This window comes from Talpa occidentalis, unplaced genomic scaffold (assembly GCF_014898055.3).
Source record: "Talpa occidentalis isolate TD23 unplaced genomic scaffold, MPIMG_talOcc4v2.1, whole genome shotgun sequence".
Lineage (NCBI taxonomy): Eukaryota > Metazoa > Chordata > Mammalia > Eulipotyphla > Talpidae > Talpa > Talpa occidentalis.
In genome coordinates this window covers 35,200,255-35,228,228 of record NW_026555331.1, presented here as the reverse complement: position 1 = coordinate 35,228,228, position 27,974 = coordinate 35,200,255, and the positions used below count along the sequence as shown (strand labels likewise).

The following is a 27,974-nucleotide window of genomic DNA, read 5'->3' as shown; positions in this document are numbered from 1 at the left end:
ATCTGAAAGGCGTGTGGCAGAATCTAGTCTTGGAGTCAAATCACAATAGTGGAGGAAACCACGCTCGGGCTTCCACCTTTTCTGGAAAGCACGACCGAGAGGCGGCTGCAGCGCCACCCACCACACCAGCCCCCCGGGGCATGGGCCCGCGCTCAGCCGTGGGCGGCGTCTACGGCGCCGACTCTCCTTCCTGCCCGCCCAGGCCCAGGCGCGCCTGAGAAACGTTCCGGCTGCCCTCCGCTCCCCGCACTCTGGTTCCAGGGCCGCCGGGGGGGACGCGGTTGGCGGCGACACCGCAGGGGGGCGGGTCAGGAAGTGGGGGCGCGGCGGCCGGGAGCGGGCCTGGGGCGGCCGAGGGGTTCGGCGACGCGGAGGGCGGGCGACTCCGGGCCACGCGGGAGCCGGAGGGGCGCCCCGGCCTCCGCGGAGATGATGGCGGAGGAAGAAGGTGAAGGCCCACGGGTCCCCCGCGCCAGCTGTCGCCCCGAGTCTGGGGAAAGCGGGGCGGGGTGTTGGGGGGCCGGAGGCCTGGCGGCGGCGGCTGCTGCCCCGACCGCGCGGGGCGGGCTGGAAAGAGCGGGGCGGCGGGGGAAGGAGGGAGGGAGTGGCTTGGAGTTTTGTCCCTCCTAGAGGGAAGCGAAGGTGAAGCTTAAAGTTGGGGGTCGGGTAAAAAATAGAAAAGGCTCTGGGGTGAGTGATTGATTTGGGATCTGTGGACAGATGTTAATGGGGTGGGGATTTTGGTTTAGAAGATGTGGAGGTTTGGGTACTGAGTGTGTATCTCAGAGTGATAGTTGTTTAACCAAATACCTCTCATTCCTGGTGTGCTCTTTGGAGATCTGTGGATACTGACAAAAAGTCACTGGGTAAGAAGCAACGCACGCCTTAGGGTATGAAAAGAGGCAGGATTTGGGATGAACAGGATAAAGTGTGTTCGGAGAGGATGAACAAGCAGAAACTGAAGAAGGCCAGATTCTCCTGTAGGTTAGGGGGTGATGGCCAAGGACAAAGGGATTTCAGTGTTAAGAGTGTGGGAATGAGGAGGCAGGGGTGCTTTAAGGGCACAAATAGGTGAACTGGAGAAAGCTTTCTATTCCCCCTCTGGGCCAAGGTCAAGAAAATCAACTCACTAAGCATTATTTATTCGTAGAGAATGATGGGTATGAGAGAAAAATGAGGAGTTGGGAGGAACTTAATAGCTGGTGATTGATTTGATAGGAAACACTCAGGGCGTGATGAGAATGATACCGGTCTGAGTTTTAGGGATAAGTGTATATGAGGGTGTCTTGACTGAGCAGTTAAACTTTTGCTTTCTGGTAGAAAAACGTGACTTTTTACCTCTTAGAGTCGAATTATGAATGTGATATACTTAGATTTAAGCCTTCTATGAACAAGAGTGTAAAGGGAGTTTTAAGAATTCAGTGGAAAATGATTTTTAAAAAATTGTAAGAAGTCTTTGTTTCTCTGTGACTTGCTGTCTCTGTGCTCACATTTGCTTTATATTTGCCTTCTTTTCCTTGAGTTTTCAGTGTTAAAACTGATCTAAATTTAAGACCCTCTATCTAAAATACAGCCTCCAAACCAAGCTATTTGTAGTTGGTAAGAAAGAATAATTCCATTTGTTGCCTTGGTTTTATCTTTGGTTGCAATTACTATTTAAAACATTTCTTGGTATTTTACTCTTTTCTGACTCATTGCAAATGTATGGTGGTAGGTTGATAAGCTAGGATGTATGTTTCCATGAGTACTAAAGGCTTAAATTAAAGCTTGGAAAATAATCTGCAGTACTAAAAAGTCTTTAAAATTATACATCATGCAAACTGAGAAATGTTTTCTTTTAAAGATTTATTTATTTATGCATACAAGAACTGGGGTGCAGGCCAGAGGTGTGGGAGGTAAGAAGATTCACCAGAGACAGAGTGGGGAACAAAACAGGTGAACTGACTGAAATACACTGCTAAGGGGAGCAGCAGGCAAGTCAGGAGAGGTCTGCTGTGCCACGTGGGTCACTTGCCTGGCCAGGGATGGAACTCATGCTGCAGTAGCTGCAGACAGCTTTATAGTGCTGATGCTTAACCCCTTGTGCCACCAGGGAGACCCTGAGAAATGTTTTTTGAATAGAGTTATACCTAGTTAAATATGATGTGGCACCAATTAAAAAGACCGTGCCATTGTATAAAATTTACTTATGTCATATAAAATGAAAAATGATTTTCAGTTGTAGATTTAGAGGTAATCAAAGGCAATTAAATGCATCTTATATGGAACAACTAATGGGTTGTAGTTTTGTTCAACTGTAGTTTCACTCAACAAAGTTTTAAATTCCATAAATAGGGGCCTCCCTGGTGGCACAGCGGTTGAGTGCTGGGTTGCGAGGCTGCCTGCGGCCTCTGCAGTGCCAGTTCGATCCCCTGCTGCTCCCCGGCCACCGGAGGAGGGTCCTACATGGCGCGCAGACCTCTCCTGCCGCCCGCTGCTCCCCTCAGCAGTGTACTTCGGTCCTTCTGCCTGCTCTGCTCTCCGTGCTGGCTCTGGTGAATTCTCTCACCCTCCCGTGCTTCTGACTGTACCCAGTGTTTGTATGTATAAATAAATAAATAAATCTTTAAAAATAAATAAATAAATTCCATAAATATTTGGGTACCTGCTGTATCAGGTGAGGGCATATAATACTTAACAATGAAAGGCGGTTAAATTCTTATTTATTATAATAATGCCAGTAATTTATGTTTATATGCTAGGCATTCTGAATGCTTTATATTTATTTCATGCTCTTTTCTTGTTTTTTCAAAGCAGGAATTATCTTGTATTTGCTGTTCTAAATTGAGACTAAGTGGTCTACTTGCACCTAGATGTTCTCTTTATCCCTTTTAGCTTATTTACCTTCACAAGGATGCTCCTCCTCATTGTGCTATTGTTTCTTTTTGGGAATCTCATCTTACAAAAAATGTCTTCTTTGGTGCATTAGAGGGTCTCGGTGTTTATATCTATGCTTCCTCAAATAAATGTTAGAGCAAAGAGAGAAGTGACAGCCCTGACTAGAGCAATGTTAACACTTCACTGGGAAATTCCTATGTATAGTCTTTGTGTACATTTGCAAGCCTATTTGTAGCCCTACTACTAAGTGAAGATCACTGGATTGTAGACTGAAATAACAGGTTATTTTTGTAACATTATCATTTTCACTTGACTTTTTCTTTACAATGCTGAAATATAAAACAGGGGAAAGGAAACTTTAATTCAATCTCAGAACTTTTCTATCAGAATTAATAGTCTACTTAGTTCATTGTGATGGCTTTTGCTGAATTTCCACCTAGGAATTCCTGGCATTGTCATCCAGTTATGAAGTTACAAGCCCAACATAAAAGAAACAGTTATGAAGTTATAAGAGAAAAATAAAGGAGATGAGGTGAAATATCATCCAGTCAGTTTTGTTTCTTGGTGACAGGCAGCAATTTAGTTTTATGGACAAGGTTGAAAAGATAGGCTAAAATGAATACTGGGTTTTCCAAGTTGTACTTTTTGCTCCACAGTTTAATGCCACTGAAATAGACATGTTTTAAAACCAGTGTATGCATTTAATATGGCAGTATCTTTTCCCTTGAAATACTCATATTTAGTATCTTAAAATGTATGGCATCTTTTAGAGTCAAGAAAATAAAGTATTATAGGTCCTTTAGAGATTATTTGTATGGTTCTTTTTTTTTTAGATTTATTTATTTATTTAAGATCTGGGGTATAGTCCAGAGATGCGGGGGATGAGGGGATTCATCAGAGACAGAGTGGGGAACAGAACAGGCAGACTGACTGAAATACACTGCTGAGGGGAGCAGCAGGCGAGACAGGAGAGGTCTGCTTCGCCATGTGGGTTGCTCTCTGGCTGGCTGGGGATCAAACTCGTGCTGCAGAGGTTGCAGATTACTTCATAGTGTGGTGTTTAACCCCTTGCGCCACCAAGGAGGCCCTAATTGTATGGTTCTTGATCATTGCTGATATAGATTCTTGAGAGATGACTGTTAAGATTTATATTCTTCATAAATTCTTTGGGGATTTTTTTTTAAAAAAATGTTTGCATAACATTAAGATTTATTTATGCATACAAGAACTGGGGTACAGACTAGAGGTGCAGGCGGTGAGAGGATTCACCAGAGATAGTGGGGAACAGAACAGGTTGATATACACTACTGAGGGGAGCAGTGGGCAAGTCAGGAGAGGTCTTCTGCGCCATGTGGGTAGCTCCCTGGCCGGGGATCGAACTCATGCTTCAGTGGCTGCAGATCGCTTTACAGTGCTGTGCTTAACCCTTTGTGCCACTTTACTTGCACCATAGAGGGAGGCCCTCTATGGGGATTTGTACAAAACTTTTGTATAACATACTTTTTGTGAAAAAAATTTATTTTTATTTATGCATGCAAGAACTGGGGTGTAGGCCAGAGTTATGGGGAGGGGCGTGTATGTGTGTGAGAGGATTCACCGGAGACAGAGTAGGGCATAGAACAGGCGAATCTACTGAAATATACTGCTGAGGGAAATAGGAGGTTAGACAGGAGAGGTCTGCTGTTCCACTTTTGGGTCAGCCCTGGGCCCAGGGAATAAATTCATGTTGCAGTGTCTGTGAATAGCTTGTTAGCGCTGAGACTTAACCCCTGCGCCACTAGGGAGACCCCCTAAATTATACTTTTATAAACAAAATCCACATCTGTGCAGAGAATGCTTTGATTGAAATCTCTGTAAAGTGATTCCTTTTATAAAGAAATATTTTTTTTTTTTTTTTTAATTTATAGAGCATGTTTTATTTATTTATTTGTTTGTTTGTTTGTTTTGTTTATATATGCACTGGGTACAGTCAGAAGCGCGGGAGGCGAGAGAATTCACCAGAGCCAGAGCAGGAGCAGAACAGGCAGAAGGACCGAAGTACACTGCTGAGGGGAGCAGCGGGCGGCAGGAGAGGTCTGCACGCCATGTGGGACCCTCCTCCGGTGGCCGGGGAGCAGCTGGGGATCGAACCGCTGCAGCGCAGAGGTCGCCGGCAGCTTCGCAACCCAGCGCTCAACCGCTGCACCACCGGGAGGCCCTATAAAGAAATATTTTAAGAACTAATAGGATAGCTTTTTTTTTTTTTCCCCAAAGATTTATTTATTTATTTATACAAGCACGAAGTACACTGCTGAGGGGAGCAGCGGGCAGCAGGAGAGGTCTGTGCACCATATGGGACCCTCGCCCGGCGGCCGGGGATTGAACCGGCACTGCAGAGGCTGCGGGCAGCTTCTCAACACAGCGCTCAACTGCTGCGCCACTGGGGAGGCCCAATAGGATAGCTTTTTATAAAGAATATTTTTTATATGAATATCCCATTCCCAAGTTATCTTTCCCTTACATGTGTGCTTTTAGACTTTGTCTGATAATAGGGCTACCCAATACATGTTACATACATTTGTTAACTACTGATTTGATTTTTGAAATTACCCAGTTAACATTTTTATTTTCATTTTTAAGTTTTTAAAATATTTATTTATTTATTTATACAAGCACTGGGTACAGTCAGAAGCGCGGGATGGTGAGAGAATTCACCAGAGCCACAGTGGGGAACAGAACAGACAGACTGACGAAATACACTGCTGAGGGGAGCAGCGGGCGCGGCAGGAGAGGTCTGTGGCCTGGGATCCGCGGGGATTGAACCGGCGCTGCAAAGGCTGCGGGCCGCTTTGCAGCCCAGCGCTCAACTGCTGCGCCATCAGGGGAGGCCCTACCCAGTTAACATTTTTAAATCCAATACTATTAATGTGTTTAATCATGGAAGTACAACTGAGTAAATTTCTTGTTATATTTTTCCCCTTGTGTTTCTTTTAAATAAAATTAAAAATAATTACTTGCACTTGAACTTTCTTTGGCTTTGTATAAATCTTAATTCTTGTTAACCACTTTTAACTTTTGCTTTAACCCAGAGCAGGGGAAATTAAAAAGGGAATCATGAAGAGGAATATAGTATTATTTATTAATTGACCCAGATTTACATGTAAAATCTGAGGTATGGTGTTTCTAATAATATCATGTTCTAATGAATTCACTGGTTTTATTTAATCTGACTACAAAATAATTGATAGGCTAGAAAATGGTTAGACATTTGACTAGTCAGACACTATCCACTAAGCATACAGCATTTTCCCCTCCTTATGTTAGTGTTTAAAAACATTTAGCAAACATATATTTGCTTTGAAGTTATTTAAAAGTGTGTTCATTTTGCACAATACAGCAAGGAACCATCTATCTCATCAGCAGTATACTGCAAGTGATTCATTTCTCCTTTTTGGACTCTTTTTAAGCTCACATTTCATAGCTGGAAGTCATTACTAAGAAAAAAAACTGCTTTCAAAAGGAGGAATTAAATTATGGGGAGGTTGGAAGGGAGGTGGGAGAAAGCAAGCGAAAATCCTACTTCATTTCAGCATCAGCGACATTTTAGCTAGCCCAAATATAACCTATTAAGGGCAACAGAAGTCTGTATGGGGAGCCTAAGGCTCAGCTGCTACGTGGTATGGCAGGTACAGCCTGGGCAGTAAGTTAGGAAACTGACTTCTGGTGGTGGCAGGTGCAGGCTGGAGGTTCACTTCTGGGCAGGAATGAGGTTGAGGAGGTAAATTTTTATACCACCTTGTAAGTTTGACAGGACACATTATGCTTACATAATAGTCATAGTCTACCCCAGAAGATACCCTGAGGAGGGAAAGTAAATTGAATAGAGTAAATTCTTGCATAATCAGGAGTTTGGCTTTACTAGTTTGAAGGTACTTTCTGCTTTAAATATCCCTCAAGGATATTTATAAGTTCATTCATTTTCTAATACATAAATCTGTAAGACTATGATAATGATACCATGGCACTGTAAAACTACAGAACTTTCAGAATTATGCGAAAAAGTTGTTTATGATCAATGTATTTTATTTTGATTTTTGAAAAAGTTAATCTGTCAGTGATGATTGTGATACACAGGTAACTAGAATAAAAAGCTAATTTAGTGACTAACACCTACTCTGTTAATCATTCTGGAAAAGTTTACTTATTTGGGGATATTTTGAAAATAGCATCATCTTAGGAAAAGAGTTTGTTTTTCAAAGGACTCTGAGAGCATGGGTGAGAGGTAAGACCTATTGTCATTTTGTTTGTATGAAAGACAGTTTTTCTGGGAGTGCTGAAAAAATTATCTTTAGTACTAGTAGGTCTCTGTGTGACTTTGTAATAGAAATTAATTAGTTTGGATTACAGATGAGAACACATGTGGATACATATGTTGCAATAATTTTTCAAATATTTTAAGGACCAACTGTAGAACTGCGCCAAAGAAAAAAGCCAAAGCCTTCAGAAAATAAGGAATCCGCCAAAGAAGAGAAACTCAATGTTACTTCAATTCCTGAAAGAGCTCCAAGATGTAAGTTAGATACATTTGGAGTTTTTGTGCTATTACAAAATAGTTATGCCAGGTAGTATGTTTTGTATTAATATTTTATTTTAAAGATTATTTATGCATAAAGAACTGGGGTACAGGCCAGAGATGCAGGGGAGTGAGAGGATTCACCAGAGACAGAGTGGGGAACAGAACACAGCCAGACTGACTGAAATACACTGCAGAGGGGAGCAGTGGACGAGTCAGGGGAGGTCTACTGCGCCATGTGGGTTTCTTCCTGGCTGGTTGGGGATCAAACTCATGCTGCAGAGGCTGCGGATTGCTTCATAGTGTGGTGCTTAACCCCTTGTGCCACCAGGGAGGCCCTGTATTAATATTTTAGATGTATAAATATATTTTAAGTATGTGGTGATACAGACAATATTTCACTAGGTTTTGATTTAGGACAACTTCTAAATCTCACTGACTTGAAGCAAACATTTCTGAATAATATTACCTGATAGAACTGCAGGTTGACTGACGTTTCATGAATCATGAAGAAACAGCCCCTGTTTTAGATGTGTTTTTCTTGTGACAGAGGAAAAGAGCAGACAGTCATGCAATCTCGAAGTTTCTACTGAACTGACCCACAGTCACTTGTGCACATGTTCTGTTGGCCCAACCAAGTTGCATAATCAATCTGGACAATGGGTAGAAAAGTATACATAAGACAATAGGGAAACATTGCAAGTCACATAGTGGTAGGTACGAGAAATTTTTTTTAAAAGATTTATTTATGCATACAAGAACTGGGGTACAGGCCAGTGTATAGGGGTGAGAGGATTCACTAGAGATAGAGGGGGGAACAGAACAGGCAGATTGACTGAAATGCACTGCTGAGGGGAGCAGTGGGTGAGACAGGAGAGGTCTGCTGCTCCATGTGGGGTAGCTCCCTGGCTGGGGATCGAACTCATGCTGCAGTGGCTACAGATTGCTTCATAGTTTTGAGACTTAACCCCTTGCATCACCAGGGTGGCCCTGGTATGAGTATTTTTCTTATAGGAAAGGACAATTTCCTGTAAAATTGTCTTTTTTGGTCTTAAATACTTAATTCTTTCCCTCGGAAAAAATATACTTGTTATCTTCCTTCATTTCAAGATGATGAAGATACTCAGTTTTCTTTAGTCTTGAAGCCCGAGGTCTTTTCAGGGCCAACTATATTTCATGTTCATCCAGAGATTTGTTGACTGGAGATGTTACCTGCTTGTGTCAGGAGTCCCCAAAACCATCCCCTGTGTTTGGTGATTAGATAAAAGACTGACAGGTCTCAGAATATAGTTGTTGCCCAGCTGTGATTTATCACAGTGAAAATACAAAACATCAGCAAAGGAAAAAGGCCTATGGACTGTGGCTCACAAGAAACCAGGCACATGCTTTAAGATTTCTGTCCCATGAAGTCACATAAAATGTGCTTAATTCCTTCAGCATCCACTTGTATTAGTATTTGCAAAGTTGTGTCTACCAGGGAAGCACAATGATTCTGCTCAGTTTTGGTGCCTGACGGCATACCTCTGCTTACCACACAGCAAGATTCTAGACTCCCAAAAGGAGAGCAGTCAGCATGAATCACATTGTACAAACAGGTTTGGCCCAATAACCACTCTTTGAATAGTGGCAACCCTACTGAAATCCGAGTTCTCAGATGATAACCAAGAGCCTACCTTGCAAACATGCCTTTTTTAGCGAAGGCAGTTGCAGTCTGCTACTTAACTCTTTTCAGTATATACCCCCTCTCCCATTATATGTTGTTGCATAAGTACAATATAACCAAAATAAATTCTTCCATTCAAAAAGAGGAAGAGACACACTAGCTGCTGCTCCACAGCAATTCTGAAATCAGGGCTCCTTATTCTGGGGCAGAGAATGTTTCTTGGTGAGGCCCTGATTGTGTTCCTTAGGAGTTGCTTCCCCATTGTTCACTGTTCTCTGTTGTCCATGGCTCCACCCTTGGAGGTGCTTTTCCAATGTCTTTGTGAACCAAATTTGAAGATGGCTTTGTAGAATATGCCATTCTTAGGGCCTTAATTGCTTCCTGCCTATAGAGAATTGCCCCACTTAATGTATATTTGCTTAAATAAGATGAAGACAGTGGGTCATCTAAAGATGTAATTGAAGGTCTAGCAGCAATAAAACATTTTTGAAAGTTGGAGAAATCATCCATATTATGTATGACAAAACATTTTATAGTAAACTTTCCTGTGAATAGCTGTAATTTTAATACTAATTTTTTATTATTTTAGGGAACAAGATTGCAAAACAGTGTTATATTGAGTGCCTTGGTTATCAGCTACATTTGTTACAGGAAAGAGATGAATTTAGGACACAGTTCTCTTATTTGCAAGTGGAAATGAAGAAGAAAATAGAGAATCCAAAATCTCTGGAACTTATAATGTTGAAGTTAGTACTGTTGGTCTTTTTAAACCAATAAAAAATAATACTTTTAGTAACAAAGTAACAGACTAAAATGAATCCTGACTAAGTCCAGGGCACAGCTGCCATACAGTTTGTTAAAATGTATGACTGGATTAAGGATAGGCCTAGTAAAGCCTTTCAGTTGCATAAATCCCTCATGGTAACATAACAAAGGGTGTGGTCTCATGAAAGCTTGATAAGCTTAATATACTGTATTTAAATCTTTGAGAGGAGCATATCTAGAAAAAAAATTAGGTTGTAATGATTGGAACATAGAGCTCACTGGGAAAAAAGTAATAAAACATCATCAAAAGCTTCTTTGCAAAAAACAAAGGATTTAATTTTTAATTAAGGTATAATTAACACAGTAGCATAGAGTCGATTGTATTGAATGAAATGAGTTTTGACACTTGAATATAGCTGAAAAAAAAAATGTAGAACTTTCCATTATCACAGAAAGTTGCTTCAGAACTCCTGAATCCCCCGTTGACAACCACTCTTCTGATATTTATGATTATTGATTAGTTTTATAGGTTCTAAAATTTCATATGAATGGAATCATAGAACTTACATGCCTTTGAGACTGCTTTCTTTCACTTCACTCAATATGATATCCTTTAAAATTAATCATTTTGAGGTTATTTTATATTGCCTTGATTGTTTATCCCTTTTTATTAGACATTTGCTCAGCTATTATGGATAAGGCTGCTATGTTTTTGTAGCCATCTGTTTTTATTTCTCTTAGATAAATACCTAGGAAAATTGCTAACTAAGCTCTCTAGAGAAATGTACTGTCAAAAGAACTGGCAGCCTAGATTAAAAATGGCTCAACCATTCAGATCTTAAAATGATGTCCGAGTCCCTAACTTCATAGGAAGCAGGCTCTTAGGGTATCTTTCTGAAGAAGGTATATGTTTTGCTTTGGAAAGGAAAGTGAATATTTGTGACTGTTACAGCAGACCCCAATGGACTGTTTTATTGTTGCCAAATGTTTACTGCCTTCCCTAAAAGTGGACTATACATTCTTTCCCATTGCCATATGATTTAGAGTGTTTCTTTGAAACAGAATGTAATTGCATCCCACTGTCAGACTCAACCCTGTGACGTGCTTGGGCCACGTATGAGTGGAAGTAACATATACCATGGAAGCACAGTTTCTGATTAGAAACTATTAGAGGTATTTTATGCTTCTCCCTGTTCTGCTCTTTTCCTCTGACATGAGAGTAGCATGCCCCAAGTAGGAATTGACCGCAATCTGAACTCTGAAGAAGAAATAAGAGGAAGAGCCACAGCTAATGTGAAGCCTGGAATTGGGTAGAGAGTCATTGATGACTCACAGGCCACAAGTAACATGAATAAGAAATGGACCTTTTTTTTTTTTAATTGATTTTTTTTTAAACTTTATTTATTTATTTATACAAGCACTGGGTACAGTCAGAAGCACGGAAGGGTGAGAGAATTCACCAGAGCCAGAGCGGGGAACAGAACAGGCAGACTGATGAAGTACACTGCTGAGGGGAGCAGCGGGCGAGGCAGGAGAGGTCTGGGTGCCATGTGGGACCCTCACCCGGCGGCCGGGGATCGAACCGGCGCTGCAGAGGCTGCGGGCAACTTCGCAACCCAGCGCTCAACCACTGCACCACCGGGGAGGCCCGAGAAATGGACCTTTTTTGTTTTGTTTTTTTTGTTGTTTAGAGTCACTTTTTTTTTTAATCACAGCAAAGCTTAGAGTGGTCATTCAAAATATTTTGGAAAATATAAGAAAAGGAAATAATCCAGAGATAACCATTATTAGATAATATGCTTCCTGACTAAAAAATATATTTTTAGGGTAGAAAATGTAGAAAATAATTAAAATATAATTTAAAATTATATGAATAATTTTAATAGCTATAACTACTATTAAATTTTGGCAAATATTGCTTATATATTCTTTCAGTGTACTTATGCTTCTTTACATTTTGTGAAGTGAATCCTGTGTATTTTAACATGTCATTTGTTTTTTTCTTCTGGTTTTAAATATTAACTTCCTGTGTTACTGATACTGATGTTCATATGAAACTCTTTTTTTTCCTTTTTGTACATGATCAGCATTTTACAAATGAAGGACAGGAACACACAGAAGTTATGTTATTAGGCTGATTTATTACCATCATAATTGGAAGTCAGGTCCTTTACTTTTCAATTTCTAGATTTAAATGATAATTTTTTAAGACATTAATTGCCATGACCTAGGGCACTTTATTTTCTCTAAAATACATACACTTAAACCAAACAATGAGTGCTTGATTCCATCCTTGACTCTTCACAAAAAACTTTTGAAAGCAAAATACTTACCATTATGATAAGGTATTTATATATAGAATTTGATTGAATATATTTTTCTCATACATAGGTTTTCTAAGCACTTTATCATTTATATTGTAACAACATTGCTTTATTTGCATGTATTTTGCAAATAAACTTGTTAGCCCAATAATAATAACTAGCATTTACTGAGCCAGTCCAAATGTTTTACAGGTGCTATTGGAAATGTATTTCAAAGCAACTGTATCATGCTGATACTAATATTAATCATGTTTTTCAACTAATTAAAATCAAATTTTTATTAATTTGATGTCTTTAGTATGCTATATAAACTAATATTAATTTGTATTAATATCATTTGGAGAATACCAAGATTTTAGTTTAGCTAAACTAATAAATCAACTGGTTGATTTTTATAAATTTTTTAAAAATAATTAAAAAATTTTTTTACATCATTGTTCATTTTTAAACAATATTTGCTTCTCCCACCCCCTCAGGTGTAGTCCCCATAGAGTTTCCTTCACCAGTGCACCTGTGCACCATCACCTCAGTCCCCTGTGCTCCTTCCTCCCTCCCTCCCTCTGATCCCTCTCCCACCTCCTCCCCTGCAGTATATCTCTGATTTATAATTGTCTGTTTTTGCTTTGTTGTGTTTCGAACTGTTACTATTTTTTATTCTGATGTCTTATTTGGTTCCCCTATATTACTGCTCTAAGTGAAACCATCCAATATTTTTGTTTTTCCTTCTGGCTTATTTCACTGAGCATAATTTCTTCTAGCTCCATCCACATTGCTATGAATGACATGAGTTTATCTTTTTTGATTGCTGAATAATATTCCATTGTGTATATATACCACATTTTCTTGATCCAGTCATCTATTTTTGGGCATTTGGGTTGTTTCCAGGTTTTACCTATTGTAAATAGTGTGCAATAAACATAGGGGTACAGGTGGCACTTTGAATCAATGTTTTTGTGTCCTTTGGGTAGATACCTAGAAGTGGAATATGGCAACTCCATTTTTAGTAGACTGAGGAACCTCCAGAAAGCCTTCCATAATGGTTGGACCAGTTTGTACTCCCACCAGCAATGTAGAAGAGTTCCTTTTTCACCACATCCGCACCAACATTTTTTGTTGCTTGTTTTTTTTGATATATGCCGTTCTTACTGGTGTAAGGTGGTATCTCAATGTGGTTTGCATTTCTCTGATTATAAGGGATGTTTAACAATTTTTCATATGCCTGTTGGCCTTTGCATTTCCTCTTCGGAGAAATGTCTTTTAAGTTCTTCTGCCCATTTCTTTTTTTTTTTTTTTTTTAATAGAGGCATGTTTTATTTATTTGTTTGTTTGTTTGTTTTGTTTATATATGCACTGGGTACAGTCAGAAGCGCGGGAGGGTGAGAGAATTCACCAGAGCCAGAGCAGGGAGCAGAGCAGGCAGAAGGACCGAAGTACACTGCTGAGGGGAGCAGCGGGCGGCAGGAGAAGTCTGTGCGCCATGTGGGACCCTCCTCTGGTGGCCGGGGAGCAGCCGGGGATTGAACCGGCGCCGCAGAGGCCAAGGGCAGCTTCGCAACCCAGCGCTCTACTGCTACACTGGGGAGGCCCACTTCTGCCCATTTCTTGACTGGATTGTTTATTTTGTTTTTGTTGAGTCATGTGAGTTCTTTGTCTTTGTGATCAGTCCCTTATCAAGTGAATGAAGTGCAAAGATTTTTTTCCCAATCAGTGGGGTGTCTCTCTGTTTTGGTAATGTCTCTTTTGTTGTGCAGAAACTTTTCAGTTTGATGTAATCCCAGGTGTTTATCTTTTCCTTGACTATCTTTGCTTTGAGTGATGAGTCTTTAAATATGTTACTGCGATTGCCCTTTATAAATTTTTTTAACAAGAATTTTTAAAAACCTGTCAGTCATTCAGTAACAGAACACTGGATTTTGAGGATTTATGTCTATGCTTATTCTTAGTGGCTGTAGCAGGACTAAATTATCCCATTTGTTGAGTATTCATATGAGTTTTAAGTTATTTCACCAAGAAGTAGTTAACATATAGCAGTTGTATATAATGTGTTTTTTTTTTAAAGATTGATTTATTTACACAAGAACTGGGGTACAGACCAGAGGTGCGGGAGGGTGAGAGAATTCACCTGAGACAGAGCGGGGAGCAGAATAGGCAGACTGACTGAAGACACCGCTGAGGGGAGCAGCGGGCGAGGCAGGAGAGATCTGTCCAGCCATGTGGGTTTCTCCCTGGCAGGCCGGGAATCGAACCCGCAGTGCAGAGGCTGCAGACAGCCTCACAGAGCAGTGCTCAACCCGCTGAGCCACCGGGGAGGCCGGTATATAATGTTTTAAAAACATAATCACCAAGTCATTGACTTACACAATCTATATGACTACAGTTTATAGTATATAAATTATTCCGTAATAAAGAAATGAAAAAAAGTTCCTTGAAAAGGAGAAAATATCAATAGTAATTCTAAATAATGTAATTCTTTCTTGAGATATTTGATAGTACATTCCTTTTATTTCCCTTTCTCTATGATACACATTAGCTTTTATTTTTTTTAAATTTTAAAAAGATTTATTTATTTATGCATACAAGAACTGGAGTGTAGGCCAGAGGTGTGGGGGGTGGTGAGAGGATTCACCAGAGACAGAGTGGGGAGCAGAGCAGGCAGATTAACTGAAATACACTGCTGAGGGAAGGAGCGGGCGAGTCAGGAGAGGTCTGCTATGCAATGTGGGTCGCTCCCTGGCCGGGGATCAAAATCGAAATGTTCTGCAATAGCTGCAGACAGCTTCATAGATTGTGTCTTAACCTCTTACGCCACCAGGGAGGCCCCACATTAATTTTTAAAACCATTTCAGATTGCAGAAGAGTTGAACAGATAATACAGAGTTTCCATACACTTGAATTTTCCATATTTTATTAACCTATTAGTATGGTATTTTTTTTACACCTAATGAACCAAGATTGACACATTTTTATCAACTAAATCCCTATTATATTCATATTTCTTTAGTTTTTACCTAATGTCTTTTTTCTATTCCAAGATCCAATCCAAATTACCACATTACATTTGCGTCATGTCTCCTTAGGCTGTGATGGTTTCTCAGGCTTTCCTTTTTTTAATGACTGACAATTGTAAAGCATACTGGTCATTTACAGTGTTGGATGCCCTCTATTAGAATTTGCTGTTTTTCTTATTAGTGGACTGGTATTATGAATTTTGGGGAGGAAGAACAGTGTTAGAATCCCATTTTCATCATATATTAAGGGTACATACTCCCTCTTGATTACTTTTTAAAAAAAGATTTGTTATTGGGCCTCCCCGGTGGCGCAGCAGTTGAGCGCTGGGTTGCAAAGCTGCCCGCAGCCTCTGCAGCGCCGATTCCATCCCTGGCTGCTCCCCGGCCACCAGAGGAGGGTCCCACATGGCGCGCAGACTTCTCCTGCCGCCCGCTGCTCCCCTCAGCAGTGTACTTTGGTCCTTCTGCCTGCTCTGCTCCCCGTGCTGGCTCTGGTGAATTCTCTCACCCTCCCGTGCTTCTGACTGTACCCAGTGCTTGCATAAACAAACAAACAAATAAATAAATAAATAAATAGATAAATAAATAAATAAATAAATCTTTAAAAAAAGATTTGTTATTTATACATAGAAGAACTGGGGTACAGTCCAGAAATTTGGGGGTGGGTGGGAGAAGATTCACCAGAGACAGAGTGGGGAGCAGAGCAGGTGGATCTACCGAAATACACTGCTGAAGGGAGCAGCAGGCGAGATAGGAGAGGTCTGCTCCATATGTGGGTTAGCTCCCTGGCCAGGGATCAAACCCCGGCCTTAGTGGTGATAGGTGAGACTTAACCCCTAAGCCACCAGGGAGGCCCTCCTTTTGATTACTTTTAATATGCTTTTACAGATGTATTATTTCAGCGCTTTGCAAAGATTTTCATTGGCTGTCTTGCAGCAGTTACTAGTGGAATGATGTATGCTCTCTACTTATCAGCATACCATGAACGGAAATTCTGGTTTTCCAGCAGGCAGGTAAGAAGAAAGAATTTTGAGCATATGGAAGTTGTTGTATTTAATATTAAATATTGTGTTTTACGAGGAAACATATGTGTGTAATAAATATGATGAGTGCTTTCTTATTTACACTCATTATAAAGAAAATAGTATGAAAGTTACTTTGAGAACACAGTCATAATACTAACCTTGAGAAATTTAATAGAATGTATTTCAGGGTAAGAACAGAAACTATGAGGGTGCTTTAATTTTTTATTATTATTTTTTAAATATTTATTTTTGCATACAAGAACTGGGGTGTAGGCCAGAGGTGCTGGGGGCAGGAGGGAAGTGAGAGGATTTACCAAAGACAGAGTGGGGAGCAGAACAGGTGGTTCTACTGAAATACACTGCTGAGGGGAGCAGTGGGCAAGACATGAGAGGTCTGTTGTGCCATGTGTGTTAGCTCGCTGGTCAGGGATCAGACACATGCTGAAGTGGGTGGTGATAGCTTGATAGCACTGAGACTTTAACCCCTGCACCACCAGGGACGTCCCCTTCATACAGTTAATTTATCAATGAAATGCTGTAGAGTTTAGTCACTTTTTAGTAGTTATGATAATTTACATTTCAGGGAAAACTTAGTTTTAACATTAAAATATTTTAATTATCCATTATACAATTGGACTGTTTTGAAAAAATGATTAACAGGCATAATGTAGAATTATTTACTAAGATGTTGCCTCATACATGCTTACCACATAGTTAATGCTTATTTTTATTTATTTATTTATTTATTAGAAGATTTTTATTTATCTATTTATATAAGCATTGGGTACAGTCAGAAATGCGGGAGGGTGAGAGAATTCACCAGAGCCAGAGCGGGGAGCAGAGCAGGCAGACTGATGAAATACACTGCTGAGGGGAGCAGCGGGCGAGACAGGAGAGGTCTGTCGCACCATGTGGGACCCTCGCTGGTGGCCGGGGATCGAACCGGTCCTGCAGAGGCTGTGGGCAGCTTCGCAGCCCAGCGCTCAACCACTGCACCACCAGGGAAGGCCCTATGCTTATTTTTAAAACATATATTTCACAGGCTCTTTAGTCACCATAGTTATAATTCATAATATGGCCTTTGAATAAATTTGTTTTCAAACTTCACAATTAGATACATCAGGAGTGTGCATTGGCACAATTCACAGTGTTACCACTTGACTATATGGTGGTGTTTTTCCTTTAGCCTAAACTATTTTGTTGAACTTATTTTTGGGCAATAAGTAGTCAAGATTTCTAAATGTTTTTAAGCCATTGATTTACCTAAGAGCTCCAAAACATTTTGCAGAATAATTACTACACTTGTATGGATTTGGCAAAACCTATTACTATAACATATGCTATTTCCTTGAAATTGTTATACAGATTAACTATTAGTAGTTCCCAACAGTGAATATACAGTAGATTAATCTAGGAAGAATTCAAAAAATAACCTCCCTCACAGATTCTTGGGGCGGGTTTGGAGTGTCTGGAAACAGTAATTCACAGAGTATTTCCAGACAATCCTGTTGTGTTGGCAGAATTAAGAATAACCGGAGGTCTAAAAATATACAAGATATTCGCCAAGAATCTTGTTTTTTGAAGTGCTGTGTATAAGCCAGAATAATTGTCATCACCTGGGAACTTATTCTGATCTCTAGGAGTTTCATAGGCACATTAAATTTGAGAAGCACTGATTAGGAGTTTACAAACTTTGGAGAAACTACTCTGGTATGTTTTTGTGTTCATAGATAAATATATATGAAAATAAGTTTCATTTTTTCTCCAAAGATTTATTTATGCATACAAGAGCAGGCCAGAGGTGGCAGGGCAGGGGGCGGTGAGCAGATTCACCAGAGACAGAATGGGGAGCAGAACAGGCGAATCTACTGAGATACACTGCTGAGGGGAGCAGTGGGCGAGACAGGAGAGGTCTACTGCGCCATGTGGGTCACCTCCCTGGCTGGGGATTGAACTCATGTTGCAGTGGCTGCTGATAGCTTTATAGTGCTGAGACTTAACTCCTTGCACCACCAGGGAGGCCTGAAAATAAGTTTCATTTTAAAAGATTATAGATTTATGAAAATTTGAGTCATGGAAAGCTGTAGGTTTTCTAATGTGACAAATTATTTTCTTCTGTATAACCTAATTTTAGGAATTTTAAGACTTGCTTATATTCCTGGAAGTTTATTTGAAAGGCACTATTAGGTGTCTGCTACTCTTAAAAAGTACTAACTTAAGGTTTTGCTATTATGGATACATGGGGAAGTAGAAGAACAATAAAAAATAATACTTTTTTTTTTTTTTTTAAAGATTTATTTATTTATTTATTTATTAGATTTATTTTTATTTATTTATACAAGCAGTGGGTACAGTCAGAAGCATGGGAGGGTGAGAGAATTCACCAGAGCCAGAACAGGGAGCAGAGCAGGCAGAAGGACCGAAGTACACTGCTGAGGGGAGCAGTGGGCGGCAGGAGAGGTCTGCGTGCCATGTGGGACCCTCCTCTGGTGGCTGGGAAGCAGCCGGGGATCGAACCGGCGCTGCAGAGGCTGCGGGCAGCTTCGCAATCCAGCGCTCAACCACTGCGCCACCGGGGAGGCCCTAAAAAATAATACTTCTTAATGTTATCTTTTTACTGTGTATTTTTAACTCTTCAACTATCATTTTTCATTACCTAACTTATTCTTGTTGTCCTTAGGGCATTTCTTTTGGTTTTCCCTCTAGATTTTCTTTATATATAACATGTAAATGACGTATGAGTTGCAGTCCATTTTATTTTATTTTTTTTAAGATTTATTTATTTATGCATACAAGGACTGGGGTAGAGGTCAGAGGCATGGGAGTGTGCGAGAATTCACCAGAGAGAGCGGGGAGCAGAACAGGCAGATTGACTGAAATACACTGCTGAGGGGGAGCAGCAGGCGAGCCAGGAGAGGTCTGCTGCGCCGTGTGGGTTTCTCCTTGGCCAGCTAGGGATCAAACTCGTGCTGCAGAGGCTTTGGATTGCTTCACAGTGCAGTGCTTAACCCCTTGTGCCACCAGGGAGGCCCCCATTTTAAACCTTACATATTTCATGGAAATGATTACCAGCTTATTGAAAAGTTTACTGTCATTAATATGGCACTAGTGATTAAAGGAAAATTCAGACATGTCTTCGAATAAAAGGATAAATAAATAGCATTAATTTAAAAGAAAATTGCAGTTGAAATTTAGGATATTTGTATTCAAATAATTTCATTTTCTTTTAGGAACTTGAAAGGGAAATCACATTTCAAGGCGACAGTGCCATTTATTACTCTTATTATAAAGATATGTTAAAGGCACCTTCATTTGAAAGAGGTATGATAACTGCATTTGTTTTCTTAAGAACTATTTTTCTAAAAAAAATACTGTTCTTCTATGTGGAATTCTTGAATGTGGATATTTGTCTCAGAATTATAGGTATTGCTTTTTTTTACTTAATTTAAGAATTGGAAAAATGAGGCACAGAGTACTACCTATATTTTGGAATCTTTCTTGATAATTAAAATCATATTATTTGAAGGAAGGAAAATTGTTTTATTTTTTAATTTTTATTAAAAAGACATTGGTAACATTGGTTTTCAATGTTTGTGATTTCGAGGTGTAAGATCTCCCCCTTCAGGTGTTGTTACCACACTACACCCAATACCAAAACACCCATAATCCTCCACCATAGTCCATTGTGCTCCCTTCCCAATTTATATTCTTCCCCTGCATGTCTCCCTCTGGTAGCCCTCTATAGTCAGATTTCTACATTTGTCACTGGTTTGGCTTTATGTGACTCTTTCTTTGGTTTCTCTATAGTCCACATATAAATGACATTATCTGGTATTTATCTTTCTTGTTCTGACTTATTTTGCTTAGTATAATTCCTTCCAGTTCCACCCATGTTGTCACAGAAGGCAAGAGTTTCTTTTTTATAGCTGCGCAGTAGTCCATTGTGTATATATACCACATCTTGATTTAAAATATTTAGTGACTTTTGAATGACATGTTTAATAATTGTAAAGACAGAATAAATAACCTGGAGAAAAATTTTTGTCTTTAGGTGTTTACGAATTGACTCACAATAATAAAACCATATCTCTGAAGACTATAAATGCAGTGCAGCTAATGTCTCTATATCCAGAACTTATTGCAAGCGTTTTATATCAAGCAACTGGTAGCAATGTATGTGTTTTTCTTTTGACTTTAATATTTATTTTCTCATGTATTTGTGAATCCTCAAAATTATTTATTGTCATCCTATTATCTCCTCTTTTTTTTCCCAATTAGGAGATTATTGAGCCAGTATATTTTTATATTGGCATTGTTTTTGGATTGCAAGGAATATATGTTACTGCTTTATTTGTTACAAGTTGGCTTATGAGTGGAACCTGGCTAGCAGGAATGCTTACTGTTGCATGGTTCATTATAAACAGGTAAGAAGGTGTTTCAAATTAGGTTTTACAATTTCTTGTGGCTATGGAAGTCCGTTCTAAAAATGACCACCCCACTACCCACACCCCCAATTCATGTTGTGACCTCTAGAATCTGTCAATATTATGATACATCATTCCTGTGAATATGTTGTATGGCATAATTGACCTTAAGGTAGGAAGATTTCAGTGGGTGTAATCTAATTTATGATCCTTTAAAAGTGTAGAGCTTCCTCCAACTGGTACAGAAGGGGAAGTTAGAGATATTAAAAGCATGGGAAGGATTTGCTGAAGCTGTGACTGGATTGAAATGAGAGGAAATTAATTCTGACAACAATTAGTGAGTTTGTAAAAGAACTACAAGCCTTGGGTGAGAACCATAGCCTTGACTGATACTTTGAATTTTAGCTAAGGGAGACCCGGAGCAGAGAATCTATCCATACCATGGTGGGCTTGTGAGCTAATAAATTTGTGTTGTTCTTAGCCACTTACTGTATTTATTTTTTTTTCCAGATTATTTATTTATTATTTCAGATTTATTTTTATTTATGCATATAAGAACTAAGATAGGGCCTCCCCGGTGGCCCAGCAGTTGAGCAGCCTCTGCAGCGCCGGTTCGATTCCCAGCTGCTCCCCGGCCACCAGAGGAGGGTCCCACATGGCGCGCAGACCTCTCCTGCCGCCCGCTGCTCCCCTCAGCAGTGTACTTCGGTCCTTCTGCCTGCTCTGCTCCCCGCTCTGGCTCTGGTGAATTCTCTCACCCTCCCGCGCTTCTGACTGTACCCAATGCTTGTATAAATAAATAAATAAATCTTTAAAAAAAAAAAAAAAGAACTAAGATTGTAGGCCAGAGGTGCAGGGATGAGAGGATTCACCAGATACAGAGTGAAGATCAGAACAGGCAGATCTACTGAAATACACTGCTGAGGGGCGCAGTGGGCGAGACAGGAGAGGTCTGCTGCGCCATATGTGAGTTAGTTCCCTGGCCGGGGATGGAACTCATGCCACAGTGGCTGGTGATAGCTTGATAGCACTGAGACTTTAACTCCTGCACCACCAGGGATGCCCTTTATTTATTATTTTTTTTTAAAGATTATATTTATTACATGCAACAGTTGAAAAATTGGCATCTATGGGTATACCTCTTTCCTCTTTTTTTTTTTTTGCTATTGATGACAGATAGTTTCATGGAAAGAAGAGGCAACAGATAGATACATCACTATTAAATTAATAATCACAGATAAGAATGCTACATTAACCTAGGACCATGTGCTTTAAAATAATAAACCCATTGCTTATGGTGATCAAGTAACTTAATTTCTTTAATAGTGTGTAATAAGAGAATAGGATATTATGCTTCTTTGAAATGGAGGGTTAACCATTGACATGTCATAGTAATATTCTTGGCATTGGTTAATGTCAAAAATTTATTTTTGGAATGATGGACATTCCCCTCCCTAGCATTTTTATTCCTCATGACACTTGAGATTTTTTTTTTAACAAAACAGTTATTCAGTTTCACATTTTTAAAAAAAAGATTTATTTTATTTATTTATGCATACAAGAGCTGGGGTGTAGGCCAGAGGTGCAGGGTGCAGGGGGACATGAGAGGATTCACCAGAGACAGAGTTGGGAGCAGAATAAGTAGACTGACTGAAATACACTGTTGAGGGGATCAGTGAGTGAGACAAGAGTATTCTGCTCCTCCATGTGGGTTAGCTCCCTGGCCAGGGATTAAACTTGTGCTGTAGTGGCTGGCGATAGCTTGGTAGTGCTGAGACTTAACCCTTGTGCCACCAGGGAGACCCCAGTTTCACACTTTCTTTTGGCAATTGCCAAATGAAAAAAATATACTTTCAAGTTGTTGAGATTCAACATTAAGAACGATATCTCCTGTTGGACTTCGTTTATATTTAGAGTCCCATGTTGGCAACAAATATAATTTGAAGAAGTCCATGGGAGATGTGTTGATGACTTGACATAAGAATGGGCATTGTTCTACTCTGAAAAAAAGGACAAGGTCTGGTTGGGAGGAGAGAAGGTATGAATGAGATAGTAATTGGGGTAGGAATAGAAAGAGAAAGTTATTACTTAGAAATATGAGGTTAAGGGAAAAGTAAGTAAAGAAGATTTTTGCATTTATTATGTGTTTTGTATCATGTGATTTCTCCTTAATTTCTTTCTTAAAAATATTTTATTATTGACTTTCATTGTTTTTTGAACTCTGTTTCTTTGTGATATGCTTAGATATATCAGATTTATTGAGTTTGTACCTATAGTGTCTTTGGCCTGTTTGGATTTACTATTTGTAATTTTGATTTTTTGCAAATAACTCAGTGCTTATCTGCAATTGGAAATATAACTTACTAACTTGGAAAGTAGTACGCTACATGTGCCGCTTAGCTATGAGAGAACTAAATTATATGCAAGCATGTTCATCTCTATTAGGAAAGTTATACAGCAATATTCATAAGTATTTTAAAGCAATGGTGCCTTTGTTTTTGTGTGGAAAATAGCTGGTGAGTGTATGAAATCCAAGTTTAATGATTGTTGGACTGATAGTCCCCTGTCAGGTGAAGATACATTCAGGAAACAGCAGGCTTTCAATGAAAATTGATTGGGGGAGAATTTAGGAGGAACCTACAAAGACCTGCAAATGTGATTCTCAGAATTTTCACAAGTCTCTAAATATATCACATAAAGGACTGTTGTAATGTTAGTTCTGGGCAACCTGCTACTGAAAAGATTATAACACTGGATATCAAAAGATATGCACTGTAATCCTAATTGTACCACCTCCTAATTGTGTGACCTTCATTAAGTCTGCCTGGATCTGCCTATGTGCTATAATATAGTGCTCTAGAGAAAATTTGGCATCTGTTTTAGGGAAAGGAGGGTGGAAGCTGAAATCCAGTGTAATTTGCAATACGCTGTGTGCCTTATCATGGCGAATCTGCCCAAAGCAGGGATGCCTTTTTCAAATTCTCACAGATGCCCATCTGTTGGCTAAGCAACATGCATGGTCTTCCTGGGTGGAAGATAAGAGAGTCTTAGGGTAAGACACTAATTAATGTGGTTAAAGATCTTGTATTGTATAACCAGTGTGATTATCTGTTACCACCTCACAGGATTGTATGGAGAACAATCAGATGTGTGTGAAACTGCTTTGAAGACAATGGTGTTACACAAATATACTATGTTGCTATTTTGCTATTCAACTGTGGTTTATTTTAGGGTAGATACAACAAGAATTGAATATTCTATTCCTTTAAGAGAAAACTGGGCACTGCCATATTTTGCATGCCAAGTTGCTGCCCTTACAGGATATTTAAAAAGCAACATGAATACTTACGGAGAGGTAAGATGCAAATCTGTTTTATTCATCACAGTTAACTTTGATGTATTTCATATGTGGTACTAGTTTTAAAGGTAATCATATAAGAGTTACAGTCTGTGAAGGCTTAGTTATTATTTGATAAAGGATACAGTTATGTAGTCATGTTATACACTGTTATTCTCTAATTTGATCAATAGTAAATTATTATTAAGTTAAAGGAGGTTAATTTGATTTTGTACCTATAGCTTCTTGGCCTGTGTGGTTTTACTATTTGTAATTTTGATTTTTTGCAAATAACCCAGTGCTTATCTGTAATTGGAAATGTAACTTACTAACTTAGAAAGTAATATGCTATAGTGTGCCACTTAGCTATGAGAGAACTAAATTATATGCAGGCATGTTTTAATGGAATTACTCAACAAATACATGAAGAATGTCTTATTTTGGATATTAATCTGTCAGCTGTTTTATTACATTCTCATATCTGGAACATTTATGACCATTAGTTACCATAAATTAAAGTCATATTAATGATGTGACTACAAATGGTAGCACTATTTCTGTTTATCATATGTTTTCTGTAAGTGAGGTATAGAGAGGATAGTGAATGTCAGGAAACTGTTCCAGATACTTTAGATTCTTTTATTGTTGTTACCTTGCCTTATATTCTTTTGTCAATTAGATGAAGCCTTCGGACTCTGTCTCAAAATGATTTGAAATGCATAAAATAAATATGATTATAAAGGCAACCAATTATACTGAAATTGAGGGAAATGTAGAAATCCTTTGGCAGTCTGTCTGTCATGGGTTAAGAATTCCTATTTGGTCAGAAGTTGCTTGGGTATCCTCTGAGTTTGGTACTTCTCCTGGAGCCACCCCACAGTTGTGATACCTCGTGGAAGCAAAAGCTACTCCCCTGGCCCTTCAGGCCAACAGGGCACCTCAGGTGAGAGCTGCAACCAGCCTCCATAATCTGCTGTTGGCTGTCCTGCCGGTGCTATAAGCCAGGCCTGATAGCCCAAACGGCAGCCACTGCAACTGGACTATCTGTGGACTCTGCTGTTGGCACATGAATAGGTCATGCCATCACTTGGGGGCCTCAGTGGAGAAAGAAATGCTAAGCCCTCACTCAGTCTGGCATCACTTACCAGGAACCTCAGGGTAGCCAGCCAACATAACAGCAGCAGCAGCAGTTTGACCCCTGCCCCTGTGACATGAATCATTTTTGGAATGTGTCCAGAATGACAGTAACCTTAAGTTTTGTGATAGTTTCAGCGAGGTGCTGAAACAGTGTAAATGTGCCAATTCATTAGACTAATCAAGAAGTTTGAATTGTACAAAATTTTTAAAAAAAGAAGTTTAAATTGAAGACATAGAAAATCACCCCTAATGATCAAGTTAATTTATCATAAAAATATAAGTGTTAGTGAAATACAAAGTGTAAAGCCATCATTTAAATCTCTCTTCTATCCTTAATAGCTTCCTCTTCAGATTTGCAGTGGAAGAGGGTGTTGTGATTGTATAAAGTTCACTGAAATACTGAGTTTGGGACTGTCAGATGTTTGTGTAGCTTGCTTAAACCAGCTTTTGTGATGTTACTGTTTATGAATTAAAGTGATTTTCTTTTTTTTTTTAAGATTTATTTTATTTAGGGCCTCCCCTGGTGGCGCTGTGGTTGAGCGCTGGGCTGCAAGGCTACAGTTCATTCCCCGACCGCTGGCGAGGGTCCCACCAAAAAAAAAAAAAAAAAAAAAAAAGATTTATTTTATTTATACATACAAGAGCTGGGGTGTAGGCCAGAGGTGCGGGGGCAGGGGGGGTTGAGAGGATTCACCAGAGATAGAGTGGGGAGCAGAATAGGCAGATCTGCTGAATTACAGTGCTGAGAGGAGCAGCAGGTGAGACAGGAGAGCTCTGCTGTGCCATGTGGGTAGCTCCCTGGCCAGGCATCTACAACGCTAACACCATAATAGTGCTGAGAATGAACCCCTACGCCACCAGGGAGGCCTATGGTGTATTCTTTTTTTTTTTTTTTTTGTGGGACCCTGGAGAACAGCTGGGGAACCAACTGGGCCTGGGAGCTGCAGGGGCTGCAGGGGAAGCCCCCTATGGTGTATTCTTAACCCTTTAATGTAACAATTTTTAAAAAGCAAACTGCCCAACCCTTCTATCATGTTTTCCCTCTTCAAAGCCCCCCCTTTGTGTGTGCACACATGTATTGAAATCTAAAGGTCTGTACTTGAATTAATAGTATTGTATCAAGGTCAGTTTCCTGGTTTTGATAATATATTATAGTCATGTAAAATATTATTGGGGAAAGCTGGGTAAGGGGATACATAGGAATGACATACACTGTTTTTATAGTTTCTTGTGAATCAAATTATTTCAAATTTTAAAATTTGTAAATTTAAGTATGTATTCTAAGTTTTTCATATGCACTTTTTTTTTGAGGAGGGATGTATAGTTTTTATTACATGTGAGCATTTGGGTAACCATCACTGTATTCAAGATACAGAACCGTACTATCACTCCAAAGATCTCCCTCTTGTTACCACTTAATAGTCACACATTTCCTCAAGCCCTAACCTCTGAAAACTACTCATCCGTTCTCTATCACTTTAATTTTGTCACTTTGAAAGTTTTTTATTAATGGAATCATGGTATATGTTGATTTTGAATTTTTTCGCTTAGCCTAGTGCCCTTGACATACATTTCAGTTGTTTCCATGTGTCAGTAGTTTGCTCCTTTTCTTGTGGAGTAGTAATCCAGCAGCATGTGTATTTTTTTTTAAAGATTTATTTATTTATTTATGCATACAAGAGCTGGGGTACAGGCCAGAAGTGTGGGGGGTGAGAGGATTCACCAGAGACAGAGTGGGGAACAGGACAGGCAGACTGACCAAAGTATACTGCTGAGGGGAGCAGCAGGCAGGTCAGGAGAGGTATGCTGTGCCATGTGGGTAGCTCCCTAGCTGGCCAGGGATCGAACTTGTGCTGCAGAGGCTGTGGACAGCTTCATCGGTTGCGTCTTAACTCCTTGCGCCACCAGGGAGGCCCAGCATGTGTTTTTCTAACCACACAGAAGCTTATATGTTCTGTCAGTAAAAATCCTTTCTGGGCTTTGCAATTGATATTTTTTGATCAACTGGTAGTTTTCCAATCTCTTGCATTTTGTTCTCCAGTGTTAATTTTTTTATATCTGTGAGCTATCTGTGTTATTTCTGACTCTACAGTTTATCACTGAATATAATCAGCTGAATTTGAAATATTTAGTTGTTGTTTTTTTTAAAATTTATTTATTTATACAAGAACTGGGGTATAGGCCAGATGTGCGGGAGGGTGAGAGAATTCACTAGAGACTGAGCGAGGAACAGAACAGGCAGACTGATGAAATACACTGCTGAGGGGAGCAGCAGGAGAGGTCTGCTGCATCATGTGGGACTGCGCTCAACTGCCTGCACCACCAGGGGAGGCCCTGAAAGATTTAGTTTTAAAGACAGATCTTATCTTAGATTTCTTGACTTGACTCTTACTGTCCTCCTTAATTTCTCAGAAAAAAAGTCATATGATATCGTGGCTGATAGAGGAATTGGGAATAAAATAGTAGAACCCTGGAAGAAGCAGAGACGGTTGTTAGAAATATGCTAAGAGAGGGGCCTCCCTGGTGGCACAAGGATTATTGTCTCAGGGCTATCAAGCTATCACCAGCCACTGTGACATGAATTCAATCCCCAGGCCACTGTTCTGTTTCCTCACTCTGTCTCTGGTAAATCCTTTCACCCCCCAACTCTGGCCTATACCCCAGTTTGTGTATGCATAAATAAATACTAAAAAAAAGCATGCTAAGAGACAGTGTTAAGATATTTGAGTTCTCACTAAAGGATTCCTTAGGAGATGACATTTAGAAGGACAGAATTCATTTTAGCCAGGTATTTTTTAGATAAGGGAAGTGAAATCCTTATTTTATTACTTACAAAAGGAAAACAGCTAAGAGTTTTATATG

General features: G+C 39.6%; 1 protein-coding gene across 4 annotated transcripts in view; it reads left to right on the top strand.

The window, feature by feature from the left end:
- Window positions 1-357: 357 nt before the first annotated feature.
- DPY19L4 (dpy-19 like 4) overlaps window positions 358-27,974 on the top strand; it is a 58,220-nt gene continuing 30,603 nt past the window's right edge. The window contains exons 1-7 of one of the 4 annotated variants that reach the window (XM_037504027.2): window positions 358-448; window positions 7,316-7,426; window positions 16,078-16,202; window positions 19,445-19,535; window positions 20,266-20,387; window positions 20,493-20,638; window positions 23,870-23,993. In XM_037504027.2, coding sequence (XP_037359924.1) covers window positions 430-448; window positions 7,316-7,426; window positions 16,078-16,202; window positions 19,445-19,535; window positions 20,266-20,387; window positions 20,493-20,638; window positions 23,870-23,993 — 738 coding nt within the window. In that variant the 5' untranslated portion in view covers window positions 358-429. Of the gene's footprint in view, window positions 449-5,521; window positions 5,649-7,315; window positions 7,427-16,077; window positions 16,203-19,444; window positions 19,536-20,265; window positions 20,388-20,492; window positions 20,639-23,869; window positions 23,994-27,974 lie in introns of those variants that run through there. The other 3 variants (XM_054692102.1, XM_054692101.1, XM_037504036.2) reach the window with 3 other exon arrangements.